The 24,479-nt window shown below is 43.7% G+C and overlaps 1 protein-coding gene across 1 annotated transcript in view; it reads left to right on the top strand.

Annotated features, from left to right (window-relative positions):
- Positions 1 to 289: 289 nt before the first annotated feature.
- Positions 290 to 24,479, top strand: part of KDR (kinase insert domain receptor) — a 48,314-nt gene continuing 24,124 nt past the window's right edge. The window contains exons 1-12 of the mRNA XM_082238022.1: positions 290 to 628; positions 7,402 to 7,492; positions 8,030 to 8,226; positions 9,405 to 9,547; positions 9,981 to 10,149; positions 12,382 to 12,536; positions 13,523 to 13,697; positions 14,845 to 14,956; positions 15,557 to 15,720; positions 17,841 to 17,997; positions 21,750 to 21,873; positions 23,170 to 23,278. Coding sequence (XP_082094148.1) covers positions 556 to 628; positions 7,402 to 7,492; positions 8,030 to 8,226; positions 9,405 to 9,547; positions 9,981 to 10,149; positions 12,382 to 12,536; positions 13,523 to 13,697; positions 14,845 to 14,956; positions 15,557 to 15,720; positions 17,841 to 17,997; positions 21,750 to 21,873; positions 23,170 to 23,278 — 1,669 coding nt within the window. The 5' untranslated portion in view covers positions 290 to 555. The remainder of the gene's footprint in view (positions 629 to 7,401; positions 7,493 to 8,029; positions 8,227 to 9,404; positions 9,548 to 9,980; positions 10,150 to 12,381; positions 12,537 to 13,522; positions 13,698 to 14,844; positions 14,957 to 15,556; positions 15,721 to 17,840; positions 17,998 to 21,749; positions 21,874 to 23,169; positions 23,279 to 24,479) is intronic.

Raw genomic sequence — 24,479 nt, 5'->3', positions numbered from 1 at the left:
TTAGTTAGAAAGCAGAACTTTGACACACGTGTAGTCCCAGTGGGAGCTAGAAAAGCGTGGAAGTGAACCTCAGAAGTACACCTCCCAAAAAGGATTTTTATTTTATTTTATTTTTGCCTCTGGGTTTTGTGACTGAAGCTCCAAGAAATGCACCCCAGAAGAAGAGTAGAAACATCAGGGTCGGAGGCGGGGCTAGCGTGTCAAGCCCCTCCTCCAAAGGAGCGCTGGGCCCGGGGATTGGTCGGCACGGATTTGCAAAACCCCGCCTGGCGGGGAAGACTCTTGCCAGGCCTGCTGGGGCATCGGAGCGCCTCGAGGAGAATCCGCAGAAATATTGTTTCTCTGCCCCGCCTAAGGAAGTGCGCTTGTCGCGCCTGCTCCGCGGATCTGCTGGCTAGCTGAAGCGGTCGGATCGAAGGCAAAGCGGCTGAGGCTTTGGCCCCGCAGCTGATGTCTGGGCTATAATAGAGATCACCCGGGGTTGGGCAGCTTCCCCTGGACTTGACCTGCTCTGCCACCCGCGTTTTGTTGTGGTTCTTGTTGCTCCGAGGAGACATGGAGCTGGCGGCGGGACTGGGACTGATCCTGGCGCTGTGGGCTGCCGCGGAGCCCGGGCTGGTTGAGGCGGGTAAGAGAAGCGCACGAGTGTGTGTGGGGTGTTGTTGTTGTTTATTGTTGGGTTGGTTGGTGGATAACTTAGCCGATCTCCTAGGGGCTCCCCTTCCCCAGGATCCAGGGAATCAGCTCAGCCAAGCTAGATTGGCACAGATCACACTCACACACACACCCCACCCGCCGCCTCCCCAGGTGCCGAGGAATTAGGAAGAAATAGCCTGTCGAAGGATAGATGAATTTGGCGCGCGCGGGTGGGGTGGGGTGGGCTTTTTGCACAAAGAAAGGTGGAAAGAACCAGCTGCAAGCGTAGCCCCTTTCACTGGAACGGAGCCCCACCGAATTCAGCTGCATTTACTTCCGAGTAGCCGTGGCCGGGATCGCTCTGCCGAGTGCCGATGTTCCGCGTTGTCTTGCGCAGCGCCTGGCGCACGGAGCGAGCCGCATCCAAAATGCGCAGGTGATCTTGGCGACGCGTGACCCTTCCGCAGCATGTTGGCTTCTCTGGTCATAGAATCATAGAATTGGAAGGGGTCCCGAGGATCATCTAGTCCAAGCCCCTGCAGTGCAGGGTATATGCCGCTGTCCCTGACGCGGGGATCGAACCTGCAACCTTGGCGTTGTCAGCACCGCGCTCTAGCCAGCGACGGCTAAGGCGGCGACGCCCGGTACCTGGGAATAAGCCCCACTGAATTCAGGACGAGTGATTTCCGAGCAGGCAAGGCTTAGCCTTGTGCCGTATGCACCAGGCTGAGAGAGCTGACCTGAAGCTACTTTGGTTATCTGGATGAGCTGGAGTGGCCCAGCCTTGGGGGCTTTCTCTGTCTCCTTCTCTCCCCGCTCCCCTCCGTATTTCAGCTGAGCAAGGATGTGGCTGGCTGAAGGGCTCAAACTTCTTGTTGGGTCTCTTTTAGCAGCAGGGAGAGAGGCTGAGGTTGGAGAGTAAGGAAGAGAGGATTTAGGGCTCTGGCTTCAAATCTCCTCCTCCCCCTCCAGAAGGATCACCATGGGTTCTCCAAGAAACCCACTTTCAGGTCCATTTCACACAAGCGCCCCCCCCAATCCATTTTTGTGTAAGGGTTAAAAAAAATTGTAATCGGTGCTTAGATTCTGTGAACCGCCCTGAGACGTGCAGTATTGGCCAGTATATAAATCCAACAGATAAATAAATCTATTTTAATATTTTTAATAGATTTTAACTTTTCTGGGACAGGAGCCCGCCCTCTTTGTCCTCCCTAAAGTACCACTCACACTGATGCTGCAATATTGACCATGGCACTATGCCATCATTTGCAAATAATGTGCATGTCTGCACATGTTCGTGTTGGTATGTTAAAAAAAAAAAGGACCACAAGGAACCACTCTGTCAATTACAGGGGCAGGGATGGACATGTGTGCAGTCTTCACATCATCCTTAGTAATACTACTATTGATGTTATTATCACAGGGTTGCCATAGTTCAAAAAGTGAAAATCCAGACACAAAAGTTGTTGACTGTTTTTTGGCTAAGTTGGTGAGCTTTTTCGTTGTTGTTATTATTATCATCATCAGTGTGTATGATGTGCTGCTTTTTATACATCTTTTCCCTGGCTCAGAGGTGACATTCATTTTGTGAAATACCCCCTAAAATCCTTGCCAGTCTTGCTTTACCTAACCCTTTGGGATTATTAACCCATTGACACTGCAACCAGTGATACCAGTAGTGATACCACTGGGACTGGGGGTGGGGAGCGTGCAAAAGGCAGGGAGCTCCTCTGTAGTAGAGTGAACGATGCAATGATAAATGGAGCCAGAACCAACGACAGGCTGAGACAATAAATTCTAGATTCACCACCATCCATCTCCCATCTTTAGTTCCACAAAGGGCATCACTGAGACTAAGGATGACAGCAACTGAAACTGATGGAATACGCAGAGATGGCGAAACTTGCCGGAGGAATAAGTGATCAAGTTGAGAAACTTTTTTAAAAAAACAGAAAATGTGTTGAATATATGAAGACAAATGGTAAACAATTAAAAGCATTAGCAGGATTGACATAAACCCAAGCAGTAAGAAATAACTTAAAGGAAGTACAAAGGATACATTTGTGAACAGGTTTGAATTGGTGATGCAGTAAAAAATAGGATATAAAATAAGAAACTGCAGAGAGGGAGGGAAGTCACAGAAAAGGTAAGGGAATAATTTCTATTGTTGAAACATTGTAAAATGCGAAAGCGCAAAATAAAATTTAAGAAGAGACTTAAGGATGAGGATGTTGACAGGTTGTGCCAGTCTCTGAGCTGGTAAGAAGGCAGGCAGGTGGGGCAGGCTCAGGGCAGGCTGAGGTTTGTGGCACAACACCCCATTTGCCCTAATGGGCCAGTCTCCACTGAGCGCTACATCCTATAGCAGAGCACTACAGCCCATGACAAAGGGCATGCACTTGCATGTTCTAAACCATTAGCGCCATGCACATGCAAAGGTGACAATGGTGTGAGTTAAAAAACAAAAGCGAATGCAACAAGGGGAAAATCCAGCCAAACAGCCGTACACTACCTGGGATAGCTCAGTCGGGAGAGCATGAGACTCTTAATTTGAAGATCGTGGGTTCGAGCCCCATGTTGAGTGAAAGATTCCTGCTTTGCAAGGGGGGTTGACTATAGAAGACCCTTGTGGTCAGGGCTGGATTTAGGTTTGATGAGGCCCTAAGCTACTGAAAGTAATGGGGCCCTTTATATAGCAGGTGGGGCCCATTACTTACATCATAGGAGCCTACGCAATAAAAAACATTGTTGCTGTATGTAGGTTTTATTTTGTTTTTATCTCTTTTTTTGGAAATGTACATCCAGTTCCCCCCCTTTAAATTTGTTGGGGGGGCCCAAGAGAGTGGGGCCCTAAGCTATAGCTTGTTTAGCTTATATGTAAATCGGGCACTGCTTTTGGTCCCTTCCAATTCTACAATACCACTGACCAAATGCTAACCCAGCAAGTTGGGTTGGCGGAAGGAGATTCTTGGGAGATTTGAACTAATCATTCATACTGCAACGTGGTTTGTACAACGACAAAGGAAAGCAGCAGCAAAACAGAAGGACTGTGATTATTTGAAGGAGGTCCCCAGGACACAGCTTCTGTGGCCATAGGTAGATTGAGGTCTACCAAGTGGCATCTAGTTTTATGTTGTTGGTGCTAATGATGAGGTGGTGAACATTGCAGTTAAGGAGCAAACCACTTGTGCTGCTAATGGTCTGAAGGGCTAAAGGCAGTGGCAGGCCTTGGCTCCTCAAATTACAGTGACACCTTGTGCAACACCAAAATCTAGCACCCCTGCCTCTCACCGGTGTCTGCTGCAAAGCCCCAAGAGTTCAACACTTGGTGCGAACCCACCAATCACGCTCCCCTTGATCTGCCTTTGCTAAAGGACTCTTTTGGCTTGCTTATGGTGCTTTCTTATTGAAAGCTGGATAACTAGAGTGTTATTGTTGCAGTGCTGTTCTATGTGCCGCATAAAGTATGGTATGTGCTGTGCATGAAATAGGTGCTTTCTCATATTGGTGAGTAGAGGATCAAGGCTCTGGGAATATCACCCCCCAATTTTCCCATTAAGCCTGTTTTAAGAAGAAAAGACCTGCAGGATCATACCAAAGGTCTATCTTAGGCATAGGCAAACTCAGCCCTCCAGCTGTTTTGGGACTACAATTCCCACCATCCCTGCCCACTGGTCCTGTTAGCTAGGGATCATGGGAATTGTAGTCCCAAAACAGCTGGAGGGCCGAGTTTGCCTATGCCTGGTCTATCTGGTCCAGGCTTCTGTTTCACACAGGAACCGATCAGATGCCTTTCAGAAGGCCACAAGCAAAACCATTGGGTCTCTCCTCATGGTCATTCACCAGTGACTGGTATTCAGAGTAAGATCAGAAAGGAAGAGCTAGACTTCTTGACTATTTTGAACAACTTTAGGTTTCATATAATTTACTTTTTCTTTTCAAAATCCCCCCTCCTCCTCCCACACCCATTATTGCTTGTTTGGCTTTCACTGGTGATACCCAACTGGGAAGATAAATCTATGCTTGGCACCATTCCTGTCTTCTCTGAGCTTCTGTGACCCACATAAATATGTGAATTTGGCAGGTTTGCTCCAAGGTTACCTGAGTTGAGGGATACACTGTGAGCACAATCTTAGCAAATGTTTTGTGGAAATCAATGGCAGATAGCAGTGCAGAGTCCTATGCCTGTTTACTCAGAAGTAAATCACAGTAAGTGGGCCTAGGGCTGCAGCTGTACAGTTCTTGCTGGATGGCTGCTGAGTTTTAGGCATCAGTGAAACAACAATTAAATAGTTAAGGTGATAGATGTAGTGCCAGCAGTCTTGGAGAAGAGAAATGCAAGCAGAATGTTTATTAATATATTTACTTTAATGCTAGCAAAAAATAAGTTAATATGAGAGAACTAATTTCATATTAATAATAAATTTAGGATGAAAGGACAATGTGAGGTTGCAATTCTAGTCGTACACTTACCTGGGAATAAGTCTTTCTGTGTAGACATGCTAACAATCCTATAGCTGTTTTCTAGCATTCATTTTCCCCTTTGAGCCAGTGGCTGCCAAAACGGATTATAAAATCTGTCCGAGTGACATACATTCAGATGAAAAGCAACTCATGATTGAAATATTACTGCCATAGCCTAATAATGATAGAATAATGGTTTGCCAGTGGACCTTATGACATTCCATTTTGTCTTTGAATTAGTCTTTCATAGCAGCGTATTTACATTGCATTTTCCCCTTCCTCTCCTTGTGTTTGAGTGTTTCTTTGGTATTGCTCATGGAACAGAGCTCCTGTTTCAAGTGACATATCAGATATGAATGACTAAAAGCATCGTTTTGGAATCTCAAGCGTATTTAGAAACCAGGGCTTCAGTTCTGGAAAGCCGTATTCTCGACTTCCATATGTAAGAATGTGAGTTCCATTATAGGAAGCTGTCTCATCCCTGAGTCAGAAAATTGGCCCGCCTAACTCAGTATTGTTTACAATGACTGGCAGTGCTCACCAGAGACTCAGGCAGGAGTCTTTCCTGGACCTACCTGGAGATGTTGAGGATTGAACTGGAGCAAATGAGGTCCTTGACCACTGAGCTATGGCCATCATTGAACTATGGATGCACTTTCATTCTTGTGAGGCACTAATCTGGCTTGCTGGACTTTGCCATTGCCATGAGAGCTGACTGCGTGCCCTAGAATGTGCCCAGTTATTTTCCACTTTATTGAATATTGTGGGAGAAGGATCAATAGTTGCCTTTTTAAAAAAGCTTGCCTGCCATTCCATTGAGGGGGCATCATTTGAAAACCACTTGTTATCTTAACCCACACAATTAGTGCAACGAATGCTTGGAACATCTTACCTAAACGCTTAGAACATCTTCCTTGAAATAGGTTTTATAGTAAGGTTGCCATATTTCCCGGACATAGCCGAAATACAGCATTCGGAACCAGTGACTGGGTGAAAATTGCTTCAATGTGTGGGAAAATCCAGACATATGGCAACACATGTTGGAAGTCTAGCTCAAAAAACGTCATTTGTTTTAGAGTTTTTGCAAAAAAATAAAAGGGAAACAAAGCTCAACTTTTGTGTATGGATTTTCACTTTTTGAAAGATGGCAACCCTATTTTATAGGAACAGATGAATTTTAAGCTCTGTGTAATTCTCAGCTCTTGGGTAGCAAAAGAAGCATCCTCTAAAAATCTGAGCAATAGGATTACGTTAACTTCAAGAGGAGTTACTACAGCTTCCATCAACTTCTGTTCTGGTCTGCAATCCCTACCAGCCCCCTGCCCATGCTAGCTGGGGCTGATAGGAGTTGCAATCCAAATCACATTCATATACAGTGGTACCTTGGGTTACATACACTTCAGGTTACATACGCTTCAGGTTACAGACTCCGCTAACCCAGAAATAGTGCTTCAGGCTAAGAACTTTGCTTCAGGATGAGAACAGAAATCGTGCTCTGGCAGCGTGGCAGCAACAGGAGGCCCCATTAGCTAAAGTCGTGCTTCAGGTTAAGAACAGTTTCAGGTAAAGTACGGACCTCCGGAATGAATTAAGTACTTAACCCGAGGTACCACTGTATGTTCATCTTCACATACACAAACTTTACGGTTAATAGCTGCAGTGGGATCAGTCAGCCATTTTGCACACCAGACTCCCAGTTTAAAGACCCCTTCTTTAAGTCAGTGGTCTAACGCTTATATTGATGTGTTCCTCAGAATAATGTCGAATGAGGCTAATTAATTGGAAGCACTGGCAAATGATGAATTTATAATTAATTGGTTGTTGTTGTTTTTTATTTAAAAAAGTAAGAAAAGAATTAAGTTGTTCCTGAGAGAATGAGATCATCATGTAGAGTCAAGTTCACTTTGTTTCAATGCCCCACATCCTTTAGTTAGACCTTGAAGTTAGCGGTGCAACAAAACAGGAACTCCACCCTTGCTGTATGAATTGCAGAGCTGAGTTGCTAGCCTCTGACCATCTGCCCATTCTTCCTGTTATGACAGAGCTCATGAATTTCTGTATGATGTGTGAAATCCTTCCTAATTTAACTCTTCAAATGCACAACCCCTATCCGATTGACCTGTGTGGATCAGGCATAGGCACAGAATTTTCATATGAGTGAGTTATGTATGACACATATAATCACATTTTTGTTGAGTGTGTGTAATTTGGCATGTTCTTTGGTCTGGGACTGGGGCAACCCAGTCAGATGGGCAGGGTGCAAATAATAAAACTGTTACTTTTATTGTTGTTATTTTGCAGGCTCATCTGTTTCATTGGATCCACCATCCCTTAGCATCCAAAAATCTGTTATTACTGTGACAGCCAATGATACGCTACAAATTAATTGCAGGTAAGGCTGGGGCATCACATTGATGGTTGCGTTTATAAAGTGTGTGTTTTTCTGAATCACTCCCCCCCTTTTTACTGTGACTTTCTTTGCTATCATTGCATAATAGATGATAACTGAAAGAGAAGGATGTAAACAAGGAACCAAGGGAAATTCAAGTGTATCTAAGCATTCCTGGTTCACCTGTTTAAAGCTTTAGGGCAGAGGTGGGGAACCAGAGGCCTGGGGGCTACATGTAGCCCTCTAGGCATCTCCTTGCAGGCTCTTGAGATTCTCACTTAGCCACACCCTTCCTTGGCCCTGATCTACCCCTTCCTTGAGCACCTTTGCATGGCTGGAATGTGTCTTTTAACTGACAATGTCTCTTGCTGATCCCCATATTGAGTAGGTCAACACACCTCCCTACAGTTTGGGACTCTTCTTTAGGGTGCGTGACTATGGACTCCCCTTGGGGGCATTGCTATGGGGTCTGCCATGATAAACTCCTGCATCATGTCAGAGTTTGCCATTACTCATACCTCTCATTTTTCCCCACCTTAGTGGTGAAAGAGCTTTGGAATGGCTTTGGCCTAACAACCAGACCAGTGCTGAAAACCGAGTGATGGTGACAGACTGTATAGACAATGTCTACTGTAAGATGCTCACTCTTACAAAAGTAACAGGCAATGACACGGGAGCCTACAAGTGCCTTTACCAAGACAACCATACAATGTCAAGTGTGTATGTTTATGTACAAGGTAGGTGCTGACTGTTTGGGAAATTGAAGATTAAAGCTGCAGTTCTATACCTTTGCTTGTCTTGTTGGAGAAATGGGACTTACATCTGAGTAAACATGTATAAAGTTTTAAGGGGCTTCATAGAGCCTCACATACCCACACTCTCTTGTGAGCAAAGAAACTTCTTTGTTGACCCTGGCATTTCCTATAGAGAGGACTACAGCTTCCATTCTCAAGGCAGATAATGGGTGCTTGGGGCTTTCTATATTTATGTTTATAATTGATGATCATAGAATTGTAGAGTTGGAAGGAGATCATCTAGTCTAATGCCCTGCAACGCAGAAATAGGCAGCCATTCCATACAGGGACCAAACCTTGGTGGTCTCAGCACCACACTCTAACCAACTGAGCTACCGAGGCTAAAAGTTTCTATATATTAAAATAATACCAAGATGGTGTACAATAAAACCACTCAGTAGAAAGCAACAATTCAAAAACGATTCCATACCCAATAAAAACAATTCAATAAAAGCTACATATCTCAATCGCAGGAATTATTCGGTATCAAAATAATTTGTTTCCTTGGTGCTTGTAATCAGCAGTTAACACGGTAAACTGGAAGAGCGGTAGCTGACCAAAATACTGTAGTTGGGTTTAGCAGCAGTGGGTAAACATTCTGGACCTGAAGGCTGCACCGCCATGTGCTGCAGCATGTGTGCTGCTGCAAAGGCCACACACATCACATGCACACACCAGAGCATGCAAACATGCTGGTGTCTGCATCAACCACACAGGCCAGACACAAGGCCTACCTAGGAGTTGGTGCAGGCCCAGTGGGGCACAAAAATCACACCTCTTCATTCTGTCTCAGCTCCTCTGGCAAGAGAGCAAGGACACCTCTGGCCAGACAGGATGTAGATCACTCTTTCTCCCATCCTCAGATCAATCATCCGGTTAGCAGGGGAATGAGGTAATCTCAGTCCTAATCATTGTGTTCAGCCGGGCAGAGAGTGCTATGATCAGGATACAGATTTGCTGGGGGTTCCACCTGCCATTAGCTCCCCTGTATTAGAACTCCAACCTCCTAACACGGAATCACTCGTTTACACTGTTGTATATCATTTTGCTTTTAAAATTAAGAAGTATTTGCAAACTGGTTGTACTGTATTTATCTGATCCCCACCCCCTACCCCCTGCAGATGTTACAGACCTTCCCGATGGCCGGTCTCCATTTGTGAATTCCGTTAGTGATCAGATTGGTGTGGTATATTTAACTGGAAACAAAACTGTGGTGGTACCGTGCCTTGGCTCCACGTCAAATCTGAACGTATCTCTGTATGCGGTAAGACAAAGGAATTGCTGCCTTTTGTCCATTGTTTTAGTAGTTCTCACTCATGGCATCTTGAAGGGTACCAGAGCCATTACCATCCTCCCATTGATGCTGAGCTCATTGGAGTGGGGATGGAGTAGGGCAAGGTGGCAGTAGCCCCACATGTTCACATGCACTGTCACCCAAGAGCTTTCCTGACCTAACCCCTTCCTCCTTGACCTGTCCCATCCTTGTTCCAACAAATGCAGTGCTGCCACCAGAAAAGCACCTGCTGTCCCCATGACTAATTGCTGCTGACACCTTCACACTTTCTTCACATTTGGAGGAGGGGTTGATGGCAAGAGACTATGTTGGTGGGTGGGATGAGAATGTGGTGGACAACTTGGACATCCTTTCAATTCTCTGAGACAGTTTAACCGATTGATATATCCTGGTGTCCATGCAGAAGTACCCGGAGAAAATATTTGTCCCTGATGGCAAATCGATTACATGGGACAGTCAGAAAGGCTTCACTATTCCCACCAACTTGATCAACGATGTGAGCATGGTCTACTGCAAAGCAAAGATAGATGGCAAAAGTTACCAATCTGTGATGTACATTGTGGTAGTTGTAGGTAAGCCATTCTGTGGCCATCTTATTTGTTATTTACATTATGTTTAGCTTAATGGAAGGGGGTTCAGCAGAACAGCATGAAGTTTTGTTGCTTAACGTAACCATCATCTTTCTAAAACTAAAATGGTATGGATTTCAACTAATGTGGCTGTCCAATACTGTCTGGGTGAAAGTCAGACGAAGAAACATGTCAGGGTACTGCCATCGGAACAGGGTAGGGAAGCAGAGGGGCAGTTGGGTTACAGGGAACTTCTGAAAATCTTGCGAAGCAGTTCCTCTTCCTGTGGTGAGGAAAGCTACACCTCTAGTGGGGAAGAGGGGAAAGGGCCAGAGGATGCTGCTGGGAGCCTCAGCACCGCTCCTGGTCAAGCTGGCCAGGAGGGAAGCATGCCTCTTCCACTGCCCACCCTGCACAGAGGTGTCAAACGCAAAGAAGGAAGGAAAAGCTGGGGTGACGAAGCTCTTATGTTGGGGGAGATCCTGGAAACAACCACTCCTGGATTCTGCTGGCGATTGAGGCAGACATGAACTTGTGGCTCTGCACTGTAAATAGTTTTGCACCAAAATAAAACTTGTAAAAGACAGGTCTGAGTCCTGACTGATTACTCACGAGCAACCACCACTGCCGTCTGACAAAACCCAACCAGTGGTGTGCAGTCAGTGGACTAGGCTAGTCCCCTAAATGTTCCTCTGGCACCTCATTCCCAAAACTTGGGAAGCTTCTGCCCGGCTTAGGGAGGGAGGTGCAATGCTCACATGTGAAACATCCCCCCCATCACCCTCTCAAGCTGGTGCCTCTAGCCCTAACTATTCCCCTATGGAAAATTTCACCGCATGTCACTGAACCCAATCACATTCCTTAAATTAATGCGAAAATCAGCAGAGGAGAATCTCTGGTCTGCCAGGTCTTCCGATTTGGCTGAGGCTGTTTTTTTCCAAGCGATGACCACCTGCTGTACGCCTGAGGATCAGCTGGTTGTCAGGGCTTGCAAAGGCCTAGGCACTGTTTGAGTGCCTCACTTGTAGTTCTATAAATCATTTAATGTGTCGACACGAATAGAAGTTATTAATGTTGCAGTTGTTGTATAAGGGATTATGTATTATGTTGCATAAGGGAATGTAATTGAAATAAATAAGATTTTGGAACACAGAAATAAAGAAAACATTCAAACCATCAATTCGGTATTTGAATGATTGGTATTAGTAATTGCATTATAATTTGGTACTGTTATAATGAGGCTATTATTGGATGGTAATTGAAAATTAATAAAAATTATTATCAAAGCAAAGGCCTATGCATTCTGCTTTGCAAGTGCTCTGTCAGGGCACATGGTTTTAAACCATGGAGGCAAAAATGAGTTCCTGGTGTAATTCTGACACCAGGTGTGTGGCAGGTGGGCAGAGTGGTAGCTTTGGGAAGTGAGCCTTGACAGATTTTATTTTTATTTTTTTAAAGAATTTTTTATTATTTTTCCAAAAACACCAAAAGAAAAAAGAAAAACAATACAATACATCACATCAAATTAACAAAACAAGACTAAGACAATAAAATAAATCATCCAATTTAATTATCCCTTCTTTCATTCACTTATTTCCACGACCTCCTCACACCTCCCTTTTTGTATTCCACTTCTGTTAATTATTTCAGCAATTCCTTTCCATCCTCCTCTGTTTTCTATCCTCTAATTATCTTAACTCATTCTAACCTTATTTTTCCCTTTAATATTCTATTAACCTATCTGTACTTTAATTCCTTATAATATTTCTCCTAAAGCCATATAACTTCATTTCAACATTTTTCTAACATTCATTAATTTTACAATATTTCTGTAAATAATCTTTAAACTTTTTCCAGTCTTCTTCCACCAACTCCTCTCCCTGGTCTCGGATTCTGCCAGTCATTTCCGCCAGTTCCATGTAGTCCATGTAGTCCAAGGTGGGGAGCCTTGACAGATTTTTATGGCCAATTGGATTTGCTGGGTGATATCAAACTTACCATACTCAAAGAAGACCCACTGAAATCCACAAACTTAGTCAAGTGCATTTATTTCAGTGTGTCCTCTCTGAGTGTAACTGAAAATAATCAGCAGTAAGATCAATCCAGGCCCCACTTCCCAAACCCCCTCATTTATCTGAAATTTCACTGTTTTGGTTGCCTCCCAAAATGGAGGCAGTTTTACAATGTGGCTTTGGTTCAACTTGTTATTCCTTCATTTCCCCCTTTTCTACTCAGGATATAAAATTCATGACCTTATTATGAGCCCTCCTCACCAAGTAGAGCTGGCTGCAGGGGAGAAGTTAACGCTAAACTGCACCGCAAGGACCGAGCTGAACGTGGCAATCGTGTTTGCATGGGCATACCCATCAAGCAAGACGACAGCAAGCAAGGTAGCTTCCCTTTAAAGATAAAACTCGTGGATAGAAGCCCAAAGGGTTGCCGGTCCTTTGCGTTGTTGCTGCCTAGCTCTCAGAAATGCATGGATAACAATGATACGCTTGGGATCATTAGAGCTCCCAACTTTGGGATGATTTGTGTGTAACTTAGCGGCAGTCACTGAAGCATTTTCTAGTAGGAATTGCCTTAGGATCGTGGTGGGAGGAATGACTGCCCTCCTCAGTGGAAGCTGCGGAGCACCTCAGCCAGCCCCATGCAACTGGCTAGCTGCTTTGTTGACATCATCAGCTGCTCTGTTGACATCATCAATCTGTACCCATGCCAGAGACAGCTAGACAGTCGGCAGCCACCACACACTCATACAGGGATGGCTGATTCACGTCCTTCCTCCATTGCTGCCTTCTCAGCGGCATCAGTAATGCTTGGAATTCCTTTCCTTCCTGAGGATAGACAATAATTCCTACTAACATAGTGTTCCATCATAGTGCTGGAGAAGATATATTCAGAAAAGCACATGGTGCTAAGAGTAAGGGCAACCAAATGCAAAAGAGGACATGTTTCATAGTTGTTTAATAGCTGTTGAGGCCATTTTCCACTCACAAGTGCAGATGTTCAAACATAGTACCTTCTGCAGAAATCTGATCTTCCTACACAGTTGTCAAATGGTGGTAGCAGTAAGTTCACAAAAATTACTGGTGTTGCTATTCCACCTGGATATGCATTTCCAATATAAATCATGAGCATCATGCCAACAGGAAACCCATTTTTATCCAGATTGCAAAAGCATCCGTACCTACTCCCCTGGGAACAATCTTTGTTCACCTAGGTGAGTAGCTGTTTGCAGATCTGTCTATCTGTAGACACTGTCATTCACCCTGTCTGTTCAAAGTAGAAAAAAGTCCTCTACATTTTATGTTACATGGGTGAGAGAAAGCTAAAGAGGTGATGCTGAAATCAGTCCCTTTGAACTCTGTTACAGAAAAGCCATGTTGTAATCAGGGATGCAAAGACTTCATCTGGTAGCGAAGTGAAGAAGACGTTTGTGAGCACTCTCACCATAGACCATGTGACCGTAAATGATGGCGGTCAATACAGCTGCACTGCCTCCAGCAGCAGTATGACTAAGGAAAACAGTATTTATGTCATCGTCCACGGTAAGGCATCCCCCTGGATTTGATACTTGTGCAAAGAAGATTCTGAGGGAGAAGAGACTCTGATTTAAATAAACCACAGTAAAATCAAGACCAGTAAAAAACAACATGTTGGGGTGACAACACTCGCCTGATCTCTAGCTGGCTGAGTCGCTGCTGGCAGGTAGAAGAGGAAGGGATGAGTTGACAGCAAGGTCGATGCAGTGAAAACACAGTAGCGGGAGACCAGATTGGCTCTGCTGGCGTGTTTGCACTGTGCTGAACTTGCTAGCCTCCCCTTCTGCCTCTTGGTAAACAGTAGGTGACACAGCTGACCTGAGGTGAGCAGGACCACTATGCTGATTGAGACAGCTATTAAACCAAAGTCCAAGGATTTCCTCAATCTTTTATAATTACGCTGCTTTGTTTTTGGAGGAGAATGAGCTGGAAACAATGGAGATGTAAAGTACAATCCTATAGGCTCAGCATGGAGAACCCCTGTCCACTGGGTCAAGTTAGTCCACCAGACCATCCCACTGACAGTCATGCACACCTAATGTGTGTCAGGCAAGGCCATAGTTGTAAAGGAACAATCGGGGGTTGTTTTCCAATTGAAGCCAATCCCTGTTTATTCACCTTTACTCAGCCAACTATTGTTGTCACCGCTGCCATGCATGGTTGAAATGAACAGGAGAAGCAGACCCAAATTTCTGGACGATACTGAGGGTTGTATTTAATAAAGATCAGAATAGCTCCATTAAAATTAATGGACCTCAATTAATTTAAGTGGACTTTCTTTGAGTAAGATTCTATTCTAAATGTTTAAATATCTTCAAAAACGCACAGTGGGATGATATGGAACCTTGCAAGATACACCTGGACAAATTCCTTAGTTCCTCCTTCTCTCCCCTGTGTAATGTAATAAGGAAATGCATGGTGTGATGTCATGGCACTCCCCCATGGCTGCCAATGATGCAGAGCAGGTGTTGAGAAAGGCATATTAGGACAATTGTGTTGGGCTTCCAGAGTACAGAAGGTTCCTCTTGTTCAATAGAGGTTGCCATTAGTCTCAATTTTTAAAAAAATCTACGTACAGTCAGAAAACCTCTACTTCAGGAAAAGAAGAAATCTGCTATCTAAAAACTCTTGCTGCCTTCTTAAATTCCGACAGAAAAACCTTTCATCGTTACGGGCAGAATGCAATCTTTGGTGGAGACAAGACTGAACGAGCCGGCTAAGATTCCTGTGATATTCAAAGGGTACCCACCTCCAGATGCAAAATGGTAAGAATTGGAGCAGGTTTTTCTATAACAAGAGAGCCAAAATTGGATAATGCCTCTGGATATACATTGTCCAAGAGAAGACACTGCTTTGAAGGTTTTTTGTTCGCTTTTACAATCAAGCAGTATATAATGTAAAGCTTTCCAAATAGAGGACTGCCTTCTATAAAGTAGGACACATGGATGTGAGAATCCCCATTGAGCCATGATGAATAATCCTACCTTGCAGGACTACTATAAGAATAAAGAGTTTCTTTGATACTTTATCCCTGAGATCTCCTGAAAAAAGTAGGTTATCAACAGAGGCTTTTAACCTGACCTTTGATAGTTAAGATATTTAGCTTTCTGGGATCCACCTCCTTTTGATGACTCTATACTGTTTGCTCATTATAATGGTTTTATGCAGCTTACTGGTTTTTATAATTGTAATTGTTTCATATGTTTTTATAACTCTATTTAATAATGTTGTAACTCAACCTTATGAAAGGTGGGCAAGTATTCTTACAATGAAATAATTCAGTAAATCTATTCTGCCTAATTACATTCTATTTTTAAAGCCCGCCAAGCAAACACTTACGTCTTTGTTTGCTTGTTTGTTTGCAGGTATAAAAACGGAAAACCCATAGCTGCAAATCGAACGCTTAAACTCGGTTACTCCTTGACAATCACCGAAGTGAGTGAGAGAGATGCTGGGAATTATACCATCATTCTGACCAATCCCATTAACAAAGAACAAGAGAAGCACACCTTTCATCTGGTTGTGAATGGTAAATTCATCTCTCCTAAATCTTTGTTTTCTTCAGAGAGAAATTCTGCGTCCACTGAAGTCAGTGACAAGCTGCCAATGTGTGGGCATGCTCTGTTTATATCAGGTGCTGTGGGGAGTGGCTTTTATGTGCATGTCTTGATAGGTCAAAAAGTTGGAATGGTGCCCCTCAGAATGCAGAGCTATGGCTACCAATCATTATTACCCTAAGGCAGAGATGGATGCAGCTCTTAATTTTGATTTCTCTCTGTTTCTCTCCCCCCCCCCCCGCAATCAATTGTTTGGCATGCATTTCCCTTAATATACAATTTTTGCATGCAATTTTGCCTAGTTCATTTTTTTCCTAAGCAATTTTCTCTAATGCAAATAATTTTTGTATGCTATTTTCCCAAATATGTGCATTTTTTGTGCATTAGTAATCCTAATAGGATTTTCCTACCTTTTTTGGGGGTGGGGGTGGGGGTGGAGAAATGTGAATTTCAAAGAATAGTGTTTCTTTGGTTCACACATTGTTTGGGGAAGCTTGAATTAGGTAGATTTGCATTAAAGTGCAGAGCGAACCAATTTTTTCCCCTCTTCCCCACCTGGGGTTTATTAAAATAACCATCCCATTAACACATTTTCTAGAGTGGTTCTAAACACAGCAATCCAGTTTCATTTATTTATTAAGCACATTTATAGCCCCACTTCACAGGCTAAAGCTACCAAAGCAGCGTACATGGTGTACGGAACAGAATAAAAACACAGAAACTTAAACTCTAATCTGTTAAACTCTGAAAGCAACAAAACAATTTTGTCAGATATAAAATTGAACTTCTATAAACTACACGGTTTGCACCTCAGAGAAAGCTCTCCTAAACAACAACAACAAAAGTCACCAATGGGTGCCTAAACATCATGCTAGGCACCTGTCTAATTTTGGCTGGTAACTGATTTCTGAGAGCTGGAACTGCTACACAAAATCCCAGGTTCTAGTACAAGCTAAAGCACACTTCTGGGGCATCTGGTACTCTCAGCAGTGCCCCATCTGATGAACACAGTTGCCAGAGATACAGTGGGCAAGTTGGGTTCCAAGTTGCTAAAAGCAGAACCTTGAACTGTGCCCAGTATCACATTGGCAGTAGTGTTGGGTGCCGAATCATTGACTCACTAAGCCTTCTGCTATTCTATTTTTTCACCACACCTCTTTTTGTGTTGCCTCAGACAGGCAACAAAAGCTGTTGGTCTCTCAAACCCCAGGTGGGCTGCCATCCATTGCGCTTATTTTGCTTGACTCCAACATCCACCTCAGTTTATTTATTTGGAAGACTTTTGATTATCCAGTTGTTTCACAAAAAGATTATTTTTTCCATCGCACTCTGTGTGTGTATGTAGGAGTTGCCTTTGTGTCCTGCTCTTTTCCTGTCTTCATTGCTCTCCCTGACTTCCGCACATCGCGTGTCCTTCCCCTGCTGTCCTCCTGCGTCTCGCCCATCCTTCCTGACACCCCCCAACTGCCCCGTTCAGCCTCACCTCCTCAAATTCCCCCTTCATTTGGCTGCACAGGGAATATTTCTCCCTGCTGCATCAAAAGTATCCTTTTTTTTTTTTTAGCACAATAGTATCCCTTGGGTTATAGGGACACGGGTGGTGCTGTGGTCTAAACCACAGAGCCTAGGGCTTGGAGATCAGAAGGTTGGTGGTTCGAATCCCCGCGATGGGGTGAGCTCCCTGCGCTCGGTCCCTGCTCCTGCCAACCTAGCAGTTCGAAAGCATGTCAAAGTGCAAGTAGATAAATAGGTACCGCTCCGGCGGGAAGGTAAACGCCGTTTTTGTGCACTGCTCTGGTTCGCCAGAAGTGGCTTAGTCATGCTGGCCACATGACCCGGAAGCTGTACGCCGGCTCCCTCGGCCAATAAAGTGAGATGAGTGCTGCAACCCCAGAGTCGGTCATGACTGAACCTAATATTCAGGGTTCCCTTTACCTTTACCTTTATCCCTTGGGTTACTGTCAAACAGTGATGGTAGTTTTGTGTCCTGTGTTTTGAAGAACACTCTTCCCTTCTTTTGTAACTGCTCGCTGCGAATCATTAGTGATTGCCAGAACCCACAAATGTAATTGTCTTTCTTTTCCTCCTGCAGTTCCACCTCAAATTGGGGAGAATGCCCTTCTAGCCCCTGTGGATTCATATAAGTATGGTTCCACCCAAGCCATAACATGTACGGTATACGCTGTTCCAGCCGTGGCCAGGATTCAGTGGTACTGGCAGTTTGAGGAAGAATGTACTTTCAACCCACAGTAAGTACAACACGACTTGCCATTGATTCAACCCTAAAGTTGGTATTACTTGGAGAAAAAGCAAAAGGGTCCAACTACTTTAGTATCTAAGGGTCACGGGTGGCGCTAACGGGGTGAGCTCCCGTTGCTCGGTCCCTGCTCCTGCCAGTTTGAAAGCACAAAGTGCAAGTAGATAAATAGGTACCACTCCGGCGGGAAGGTAAACGGCATTTCTGTGTGCTGCTCTGGTTCACCAGAAGCGGTTTAGTCATGCTGGCCACATGACTTGGAAGCTGTACGCCGGCTCCCTCGGCCAATAAAGCAAGATGAGCGCCGCAACCCCAGAGTCGGCCATGACTGGGCCTAGTGGTCAGGGGTCCCTTTACCTTACTTTAGTATCTATTTTTCCTGGTTTGGATCTAGTGTGCCAAAGAGGCTGCCTTATCCCTTTATAACAATCCATAAGATCAGCTGAGAGTGCTCTCTCTTGTAATGCTCTCTGTATGCCAAATCAGAAATCTCTGAGAAGCGCTGGCAGTGTTATCATGTTACCCATCTCTGGCTTCCCAAATTTCATTGGGCATTATTACCTGCATCAGCTGCCTAATTCAGACATGAGAGGATATCATGGTTTCTAGCTAGGTAAGCAAGTCACAGTGAGTGTTGGGTTGGTGCATTCTTCATTCCTCTTCTTTAGCGTGCCTCTTCTTTATCTTCTTCAGGTTTCACTCTAACCACAGTGTCTGGTGAAATCCAAACTCTCACCTCCTATTTATCCTCATCCCTAGAATGCACACAGCCCTGACTTCTGACCAAAGATGTTTCTTTCAATTTATTTTGCTGTACCTTATTCACTGAAATAGCTCTTTGGTGCAGTGAAGTGGGAAAGTAAAACCTAACTTTGGGCTAGACTGGAGGAAGAGCAGAGGCTGTATAAAAATATTCATTTCCACCCCTTCCTGGCAGTCGACACAACTTCCACCAGCTCCTTTATGACTCTGTGAATGTGAAGCACTTGGGAATTGGTTCCAGCAACACAGGCAGCTAAAGACCCAAATATTTTCACTCTCAAGGGCAAAACATGCATCATAGGAGTCTCTAAATGAGTATCTATCTATCACATGCTTCTCTGTTAAGTTTGGGAAGTATTATTTTTAACTGATGGCTTAGTGCACTGTTAGGATTATTTGTTTGCTTGTTTTAAGGTGAGCTATATATATCCCAGCCTTCTGTACAAAGTTGCTCAAGATGGCTGACAGTATAAAACCCGCAAAACAATTGTTTTAAAAAGATAAAAAGCTACTAAATATTTAGGAAAGTTGTTTGTTCCCTGTGTGTTTGGACACTTCTTACGATATCATAACCAAATTTTGCATGATGGTTCCTGAGATCAAGGCGTGGATTGTTGTCTGTTTGGATACAATGGAAAACCATTTTGAATCAAGATGGCAGGCTGAACCTTTCAAAACTCTACTATTGTTAAGCATTTATTTCCAAACTACACTGATTTCTGTATGTGGCTTCTTAGAGTTCCTGAGCAATGCTGTTAGCATTTAATAAGCAGAACACTTATGCTTTTACCCACAGTCCTCTTGGGCTACGGCAAACCCTCCAACATTTCTCTGATGAAAATAGGGTCGTCCCATTCCATAATGAAAATTTTAGTATTTATACCCCACACTTCTTACTGGGTTGCCCCAGCCACTCTGAGCCGCTTCCAACATATATATAAACATTTTAAAAAACCTTCCCTATACTGGATTGCCTTCAGACGGCTCAGAGGTTGGATAACTCCATATCCTCCAACATTTCTCCAATGAAAATAGGGACATCTTAAGGAAAAGTGGGACATTCTGGGATCAAATCATAAACCGGGACGGCTTCTGTAAATCTGGGACATCCCTGGAAAATAGGGACACTTGGAGGGTCTGGCTACAGTAATGCATTCTATTTAATAGTGTAATCACATATATATATATATATATATATATATATATATATATGCAGGTTTTGGTGTCTTCGGGTGTCTTCCCGTGTAAGAGTAGGGGTGTCTGGGCGAAAGCACCAGCCTGAAGCACCAGCCTGAAGCCGAAAGCACCAGCCTGAAGATGACGAGTGAGACCTCGTCGAAACGTCGCCCAGACACCCCTACTCTTACACCCCTACTCTTACACGGGAAGACACCCGAAGACACCAAAACCTGCATTCCTGTACCCGTGAAAATCTACGAAAGCATATATATATATATATATATATATATATATATATATATATATAAAATGTGTGTGTGTGTGTACTCTGAAGTAATTACGCTCCCTGGGACTTAGTCCCAGGTAAATGTCTATAGGATTACTGTCAATTGTATTTATGCAGTATAGGATTTTAACTCTGGACAACAGCTAACTCGCAATTTTGTTGTTGTTGTTTGTACTCGTGACAAATCTGTCTGTTTTCTTTCTCTGATTTCCCTTATGGCGACCCTCTGCTGAATTTGACACTGTGCCTTATCTCTGTGAAAGGGCATCTGAGAGGAAGTGCCTTGATTGATGTTGGGGATGATAGAAAGAGCTTCTGACCAAGGGCCACTCCACTTCCCTTATCTGAGCTTCACACAAGGCCAGACTTCCTTTCAGATTATTATTATTTTTTCAAGAAAGAAAGAAAAAGGAGTCAGCTTTCCTGTTGTTGTTTTAAAAAACGACTTCCACTATCTTCTTCCTTTGGTGCTAGTTATTTCCTGCACAAGGCCCAGAATCCGAAAGAAATACTTTTAAGGAATCCAGTAATTTCTCTGCTGCTCTCTGTCTGCCTTTAGAACGGAATCAACTCAAATTGTCAAAGTTATGAATCAACGTTTGTTTCCAGAATAGCTTCTTGCCGTCCCATCAGTATCCTGATTGAATTGACCTAGTTAGTGCTCTCATGTGGGACTTTACCTCTAGTCTAGGCCCTGGGAATTTCTATTCTTATACCAGCAGCAACATCTTGGGAGGTTGAGTATATAGTTTGAGATCTTCTTTATTACAAATAGGATCTGCAACAAAAAGTTGCAGTGTATCCTCTCCTCCTGAGTAGAAGAACTTCTGTTCAGGAGGCTGGTCAGCCAGCCTGGGCCCTCCTTCAAGACATTGTAAGTCAGGTATCTTCAACCTTTTAAGACCCAGGATGCACTTTTAACCCAAACATGCATTTGGGGACCCATTTCTTAATATTCTTCCATAGTAAACTAATGTTCCTGTAAACTAATGTTCCATAGTAAACTAATGTTCCTGCATCAGGCTGTGACTGGTTAATGGGTCCCAACCCACCACTTGAAGCTAGATGGGAATCACCCTTCCTCCAGTTTGGGGGGGGGTTCTTTTCAAATGGACACTCAACAGTCCATGGTCCTAGGAAGCCACTGGTCTAGCTAAGGCCTCAATTCACTGTTCTTTTTGAGTATGGTACCCCCTTTGTTGCTTACTCCAGAGTTCACCTGACCATGCTGATCCACCCCTCTTATTTCTTATCAGCTCCGTTATGGCTCCTGTCTTGTTGACACTCAGCCATCTGAGTTCAATATAAAAGGGACTGATGTTCATTTCTCACTCCTCCTTCACAGCTTTCATAGGGAGTCTAGTGGCCTGTATTCCAAGCCTGCAGTATCAGAAAGTTCTGGCCTGGTGCCCAATGTACCTGTCTCTACCTTAAGGGCATACATCTTGGGCATTTGTCGATACGAACGAACGGAAACTTGAAGGGTCATGTTTGTTTATGTGTTCTTTTCCACTCAGCCAAGCTGGACTGGGGAACAATCCTTACGCCTGTAAGAAGTGGAAAGACATAAACGACAGAAGAGGTGGAAATCGAATTGAAACAGAAAAAACACAGTTTGTCGCTATTGCTGGGAAAATGAAGGTGAGGCAGTCATTATCTAGCTCCTGTTTGAAACGCAGAATGTGAAGGAGTGTGGTCATGAAACTGAGAGCCGCGTGGTCCAGTGAGGGAGACTTGGACAATGGAGACTTGGTGTAAATCCCAGCCCTGTTATATGTCAAGGTGGCCTCAAGTTCTCTCTTTCAGCCTCAATTTTTCACCTGTAAAATGATAGTGGCATACCTCGTAATCTTGTGTGTATTTACGCCGAAGTACATCCCATTAAGTTCAGTGGAACTTGTTTGCAAGTAAGGATGCACCTGTAATATTTTAATATAAATCCCTAAAATGTGTCGACACAGACACATGCTCTGAAATGCACGATAAAAATGAGCAAACAAATTGGGGGAAGACAAGGTAAATACAATTACGAATTAGAATTAGAATTGCAAATTATAAAAGCCTTCAGAGGTGGAAATGTTTAAATCATGGCAGGAGGGATTTCAAAGTGATTTAACCGCAGCTTACTGCATGTGGAACTATGATAAACGGCATTTGACCCTTCCTTGGAAGACTTAACAGCACAATCCTAGGCCTCTTCCCATTACCAGGCTCACACATGTAATGCTAAGACGTAACGTGAAAGTGGTGGTTCCTGAATAGGAGATTGCAGCTGCTTTGCTCCTTTTCTTTTCCTTCTCTGTCTGTGCTCCTGTGAGTGAATTAAGAACCCTCAAGGAACATAGGAAGCTGCCATATACTGAGTTAGACCATTGGTCTATCTAGCACAGTATTGTCTACATTGATTGGCAGCGGCTCTCCAGGATTTCCCTGTCCTATCTGAAGATGCCGGGGATTCACCCTGGGACCTTTTGCATGCAAAGCAGATCCTCTACCAGTGAGCTTACAGACCTCCCCCTAAGTGTGTTTAGGGTTGGTGTTTATGGCTGAAATCCTAAGCAGGCAGTACATCCTGTTGAAGACTTTGGTATAAATAAGCTTAGTGATGACCATCATATTACAGAAAGAATGCTGGAGAAAGTTGTCTATTTTCAGTTTTTCTTGATTCAATATCTGTACTGACAACAAGATCTGGGTTGGCCATTGTAGGAAGATGGTTTAGGAAGGTTAAACAGTTTCACTTTTGTTTGCCAAAATGGGTAACCAGCTGGGCAAGGAAGCTTCAAAGACCTAAAACAATGGTTTGGCTGTGTTGCCTTGGGATTTACGATAGCCTATAGCTCCATGGTGATATATTCGGCTGACTTACTGTGTGAGATTTAACCAAATCCTTTAGTGCCTGTGAGGTATGTAACCGCTCGACTTGTTCTCTTGTAGACTGTAAGCACCCTCACAATTCAAGCAGCAAATGTATCTGCTTTGTACAGATGTGTGGCTAGTAACAAAGTTGGAGAAGGCGAGAGGGTCATTTCCTTTCATGTTACCAGTAAGTATAGCTCAATGATTGCGTTGCTATTGGCAAAACGGATATGTGTTTCATTAATGCTGCCAGTATATAAAAATGTCTCCTAAATATATGTAAGACTGCTAGGATATGTGCAGGGAAGTTCAACGTTCGCACTAGATTTTCTTTTGAAACTTGTGCTATTTACCATTTCCTTTAAAAATAATGATATCCTAGAATGGTTCTGTGGAAGTCCTGTTTGTCTTTAGGATCATTTTTACTCTTTTAAGATGGAAACCAAACTTTGAGCACTCACTTCCTATTCTGATTGTGAAATGTGAACCGTCAACTAAAATTATGATTTTGATGTAGCAAAACAGAAAACGGCACTTCTATATGAGCCATCATGTTAAAGCTGGCGTAACCTCAGTGAGAATAATCCGGGATTGGAAACAGACTTTTACTCCTAAATTATCCATGGTACAGATGCAGAGGTAGAGCAGGATTGGAACTGACCCAAGCAGTATCTCTGATATACTGCCAAGTCCAGGAATGCTCTAGTCAGTGCTGACCATGGATCCAGTTGCCCCTTTCTCCCCAAAGAGGAATTCAGTCTCTGCCCACTTTGGACAGAATGATAAGTCATAGTTTATTGTTATGGAAACAATCAGCAGCAAAACTCATGCTCATGCCATCCCCTTCTCCCCTTTACTCCTCTGGCGTGTCCAGGAAGAGGAGTTTGGAAGCATTTACCATCTGTTTTAAAACAGCCACAGTTAGGTATCATATCCTAACTCAGACAAACTGCAGTTAGTCTTAACTAACCATAGTTAAGGTTTAACACAGTTTAGAGTTCAGAGGTAGAGTGCTATTAACTGTGGTTCATTGAAATGGGAATCAAAAGCTTCCCATCTCCTCATGGGTTAAAGGAGGAGAGCAGGGTGGACGATCCCCAGACATTGCTTATTGTTGCATTCATACCAGGCCTTTGTGTGAGGTAGGAAAGATCTAGTGATTGGAGTTACCAAGGGGTGGAGCCTGATTAGAAGTATGTGGTTGTCTGTCTTTACATGTAGTCTTCTCACAAACACTGTGGTGGAAGGGCAAATCCATTTTGACTGTTTTGGGTGCTACACTATTCATTAGTGAGTACAGAGGAGAATGTTAGATTTCCTGAGCATTTGATTCAATCAATCAGTCTTTTCCGAATGACAATCAGTGGGCATTCTGTTAGCAGGGATTT

Source organism: Podarcis vaucheri (genome assembly GCF_965113315.1).
Source record: "Podarcis vaucheri genome assembly, chromosome: 9".
Lineage (NCBI taxonomy): Eukaryota > Metazoa > Chordata > Lepidosauria > Squamata > Lacertidae > Podarcis > Podarcis vaucheri.
The sequence above is the reverse complement of the archived record's forward strand: the minus strand, read 5'-3'. Positions and strand labels throughout refer to the sequence as shown.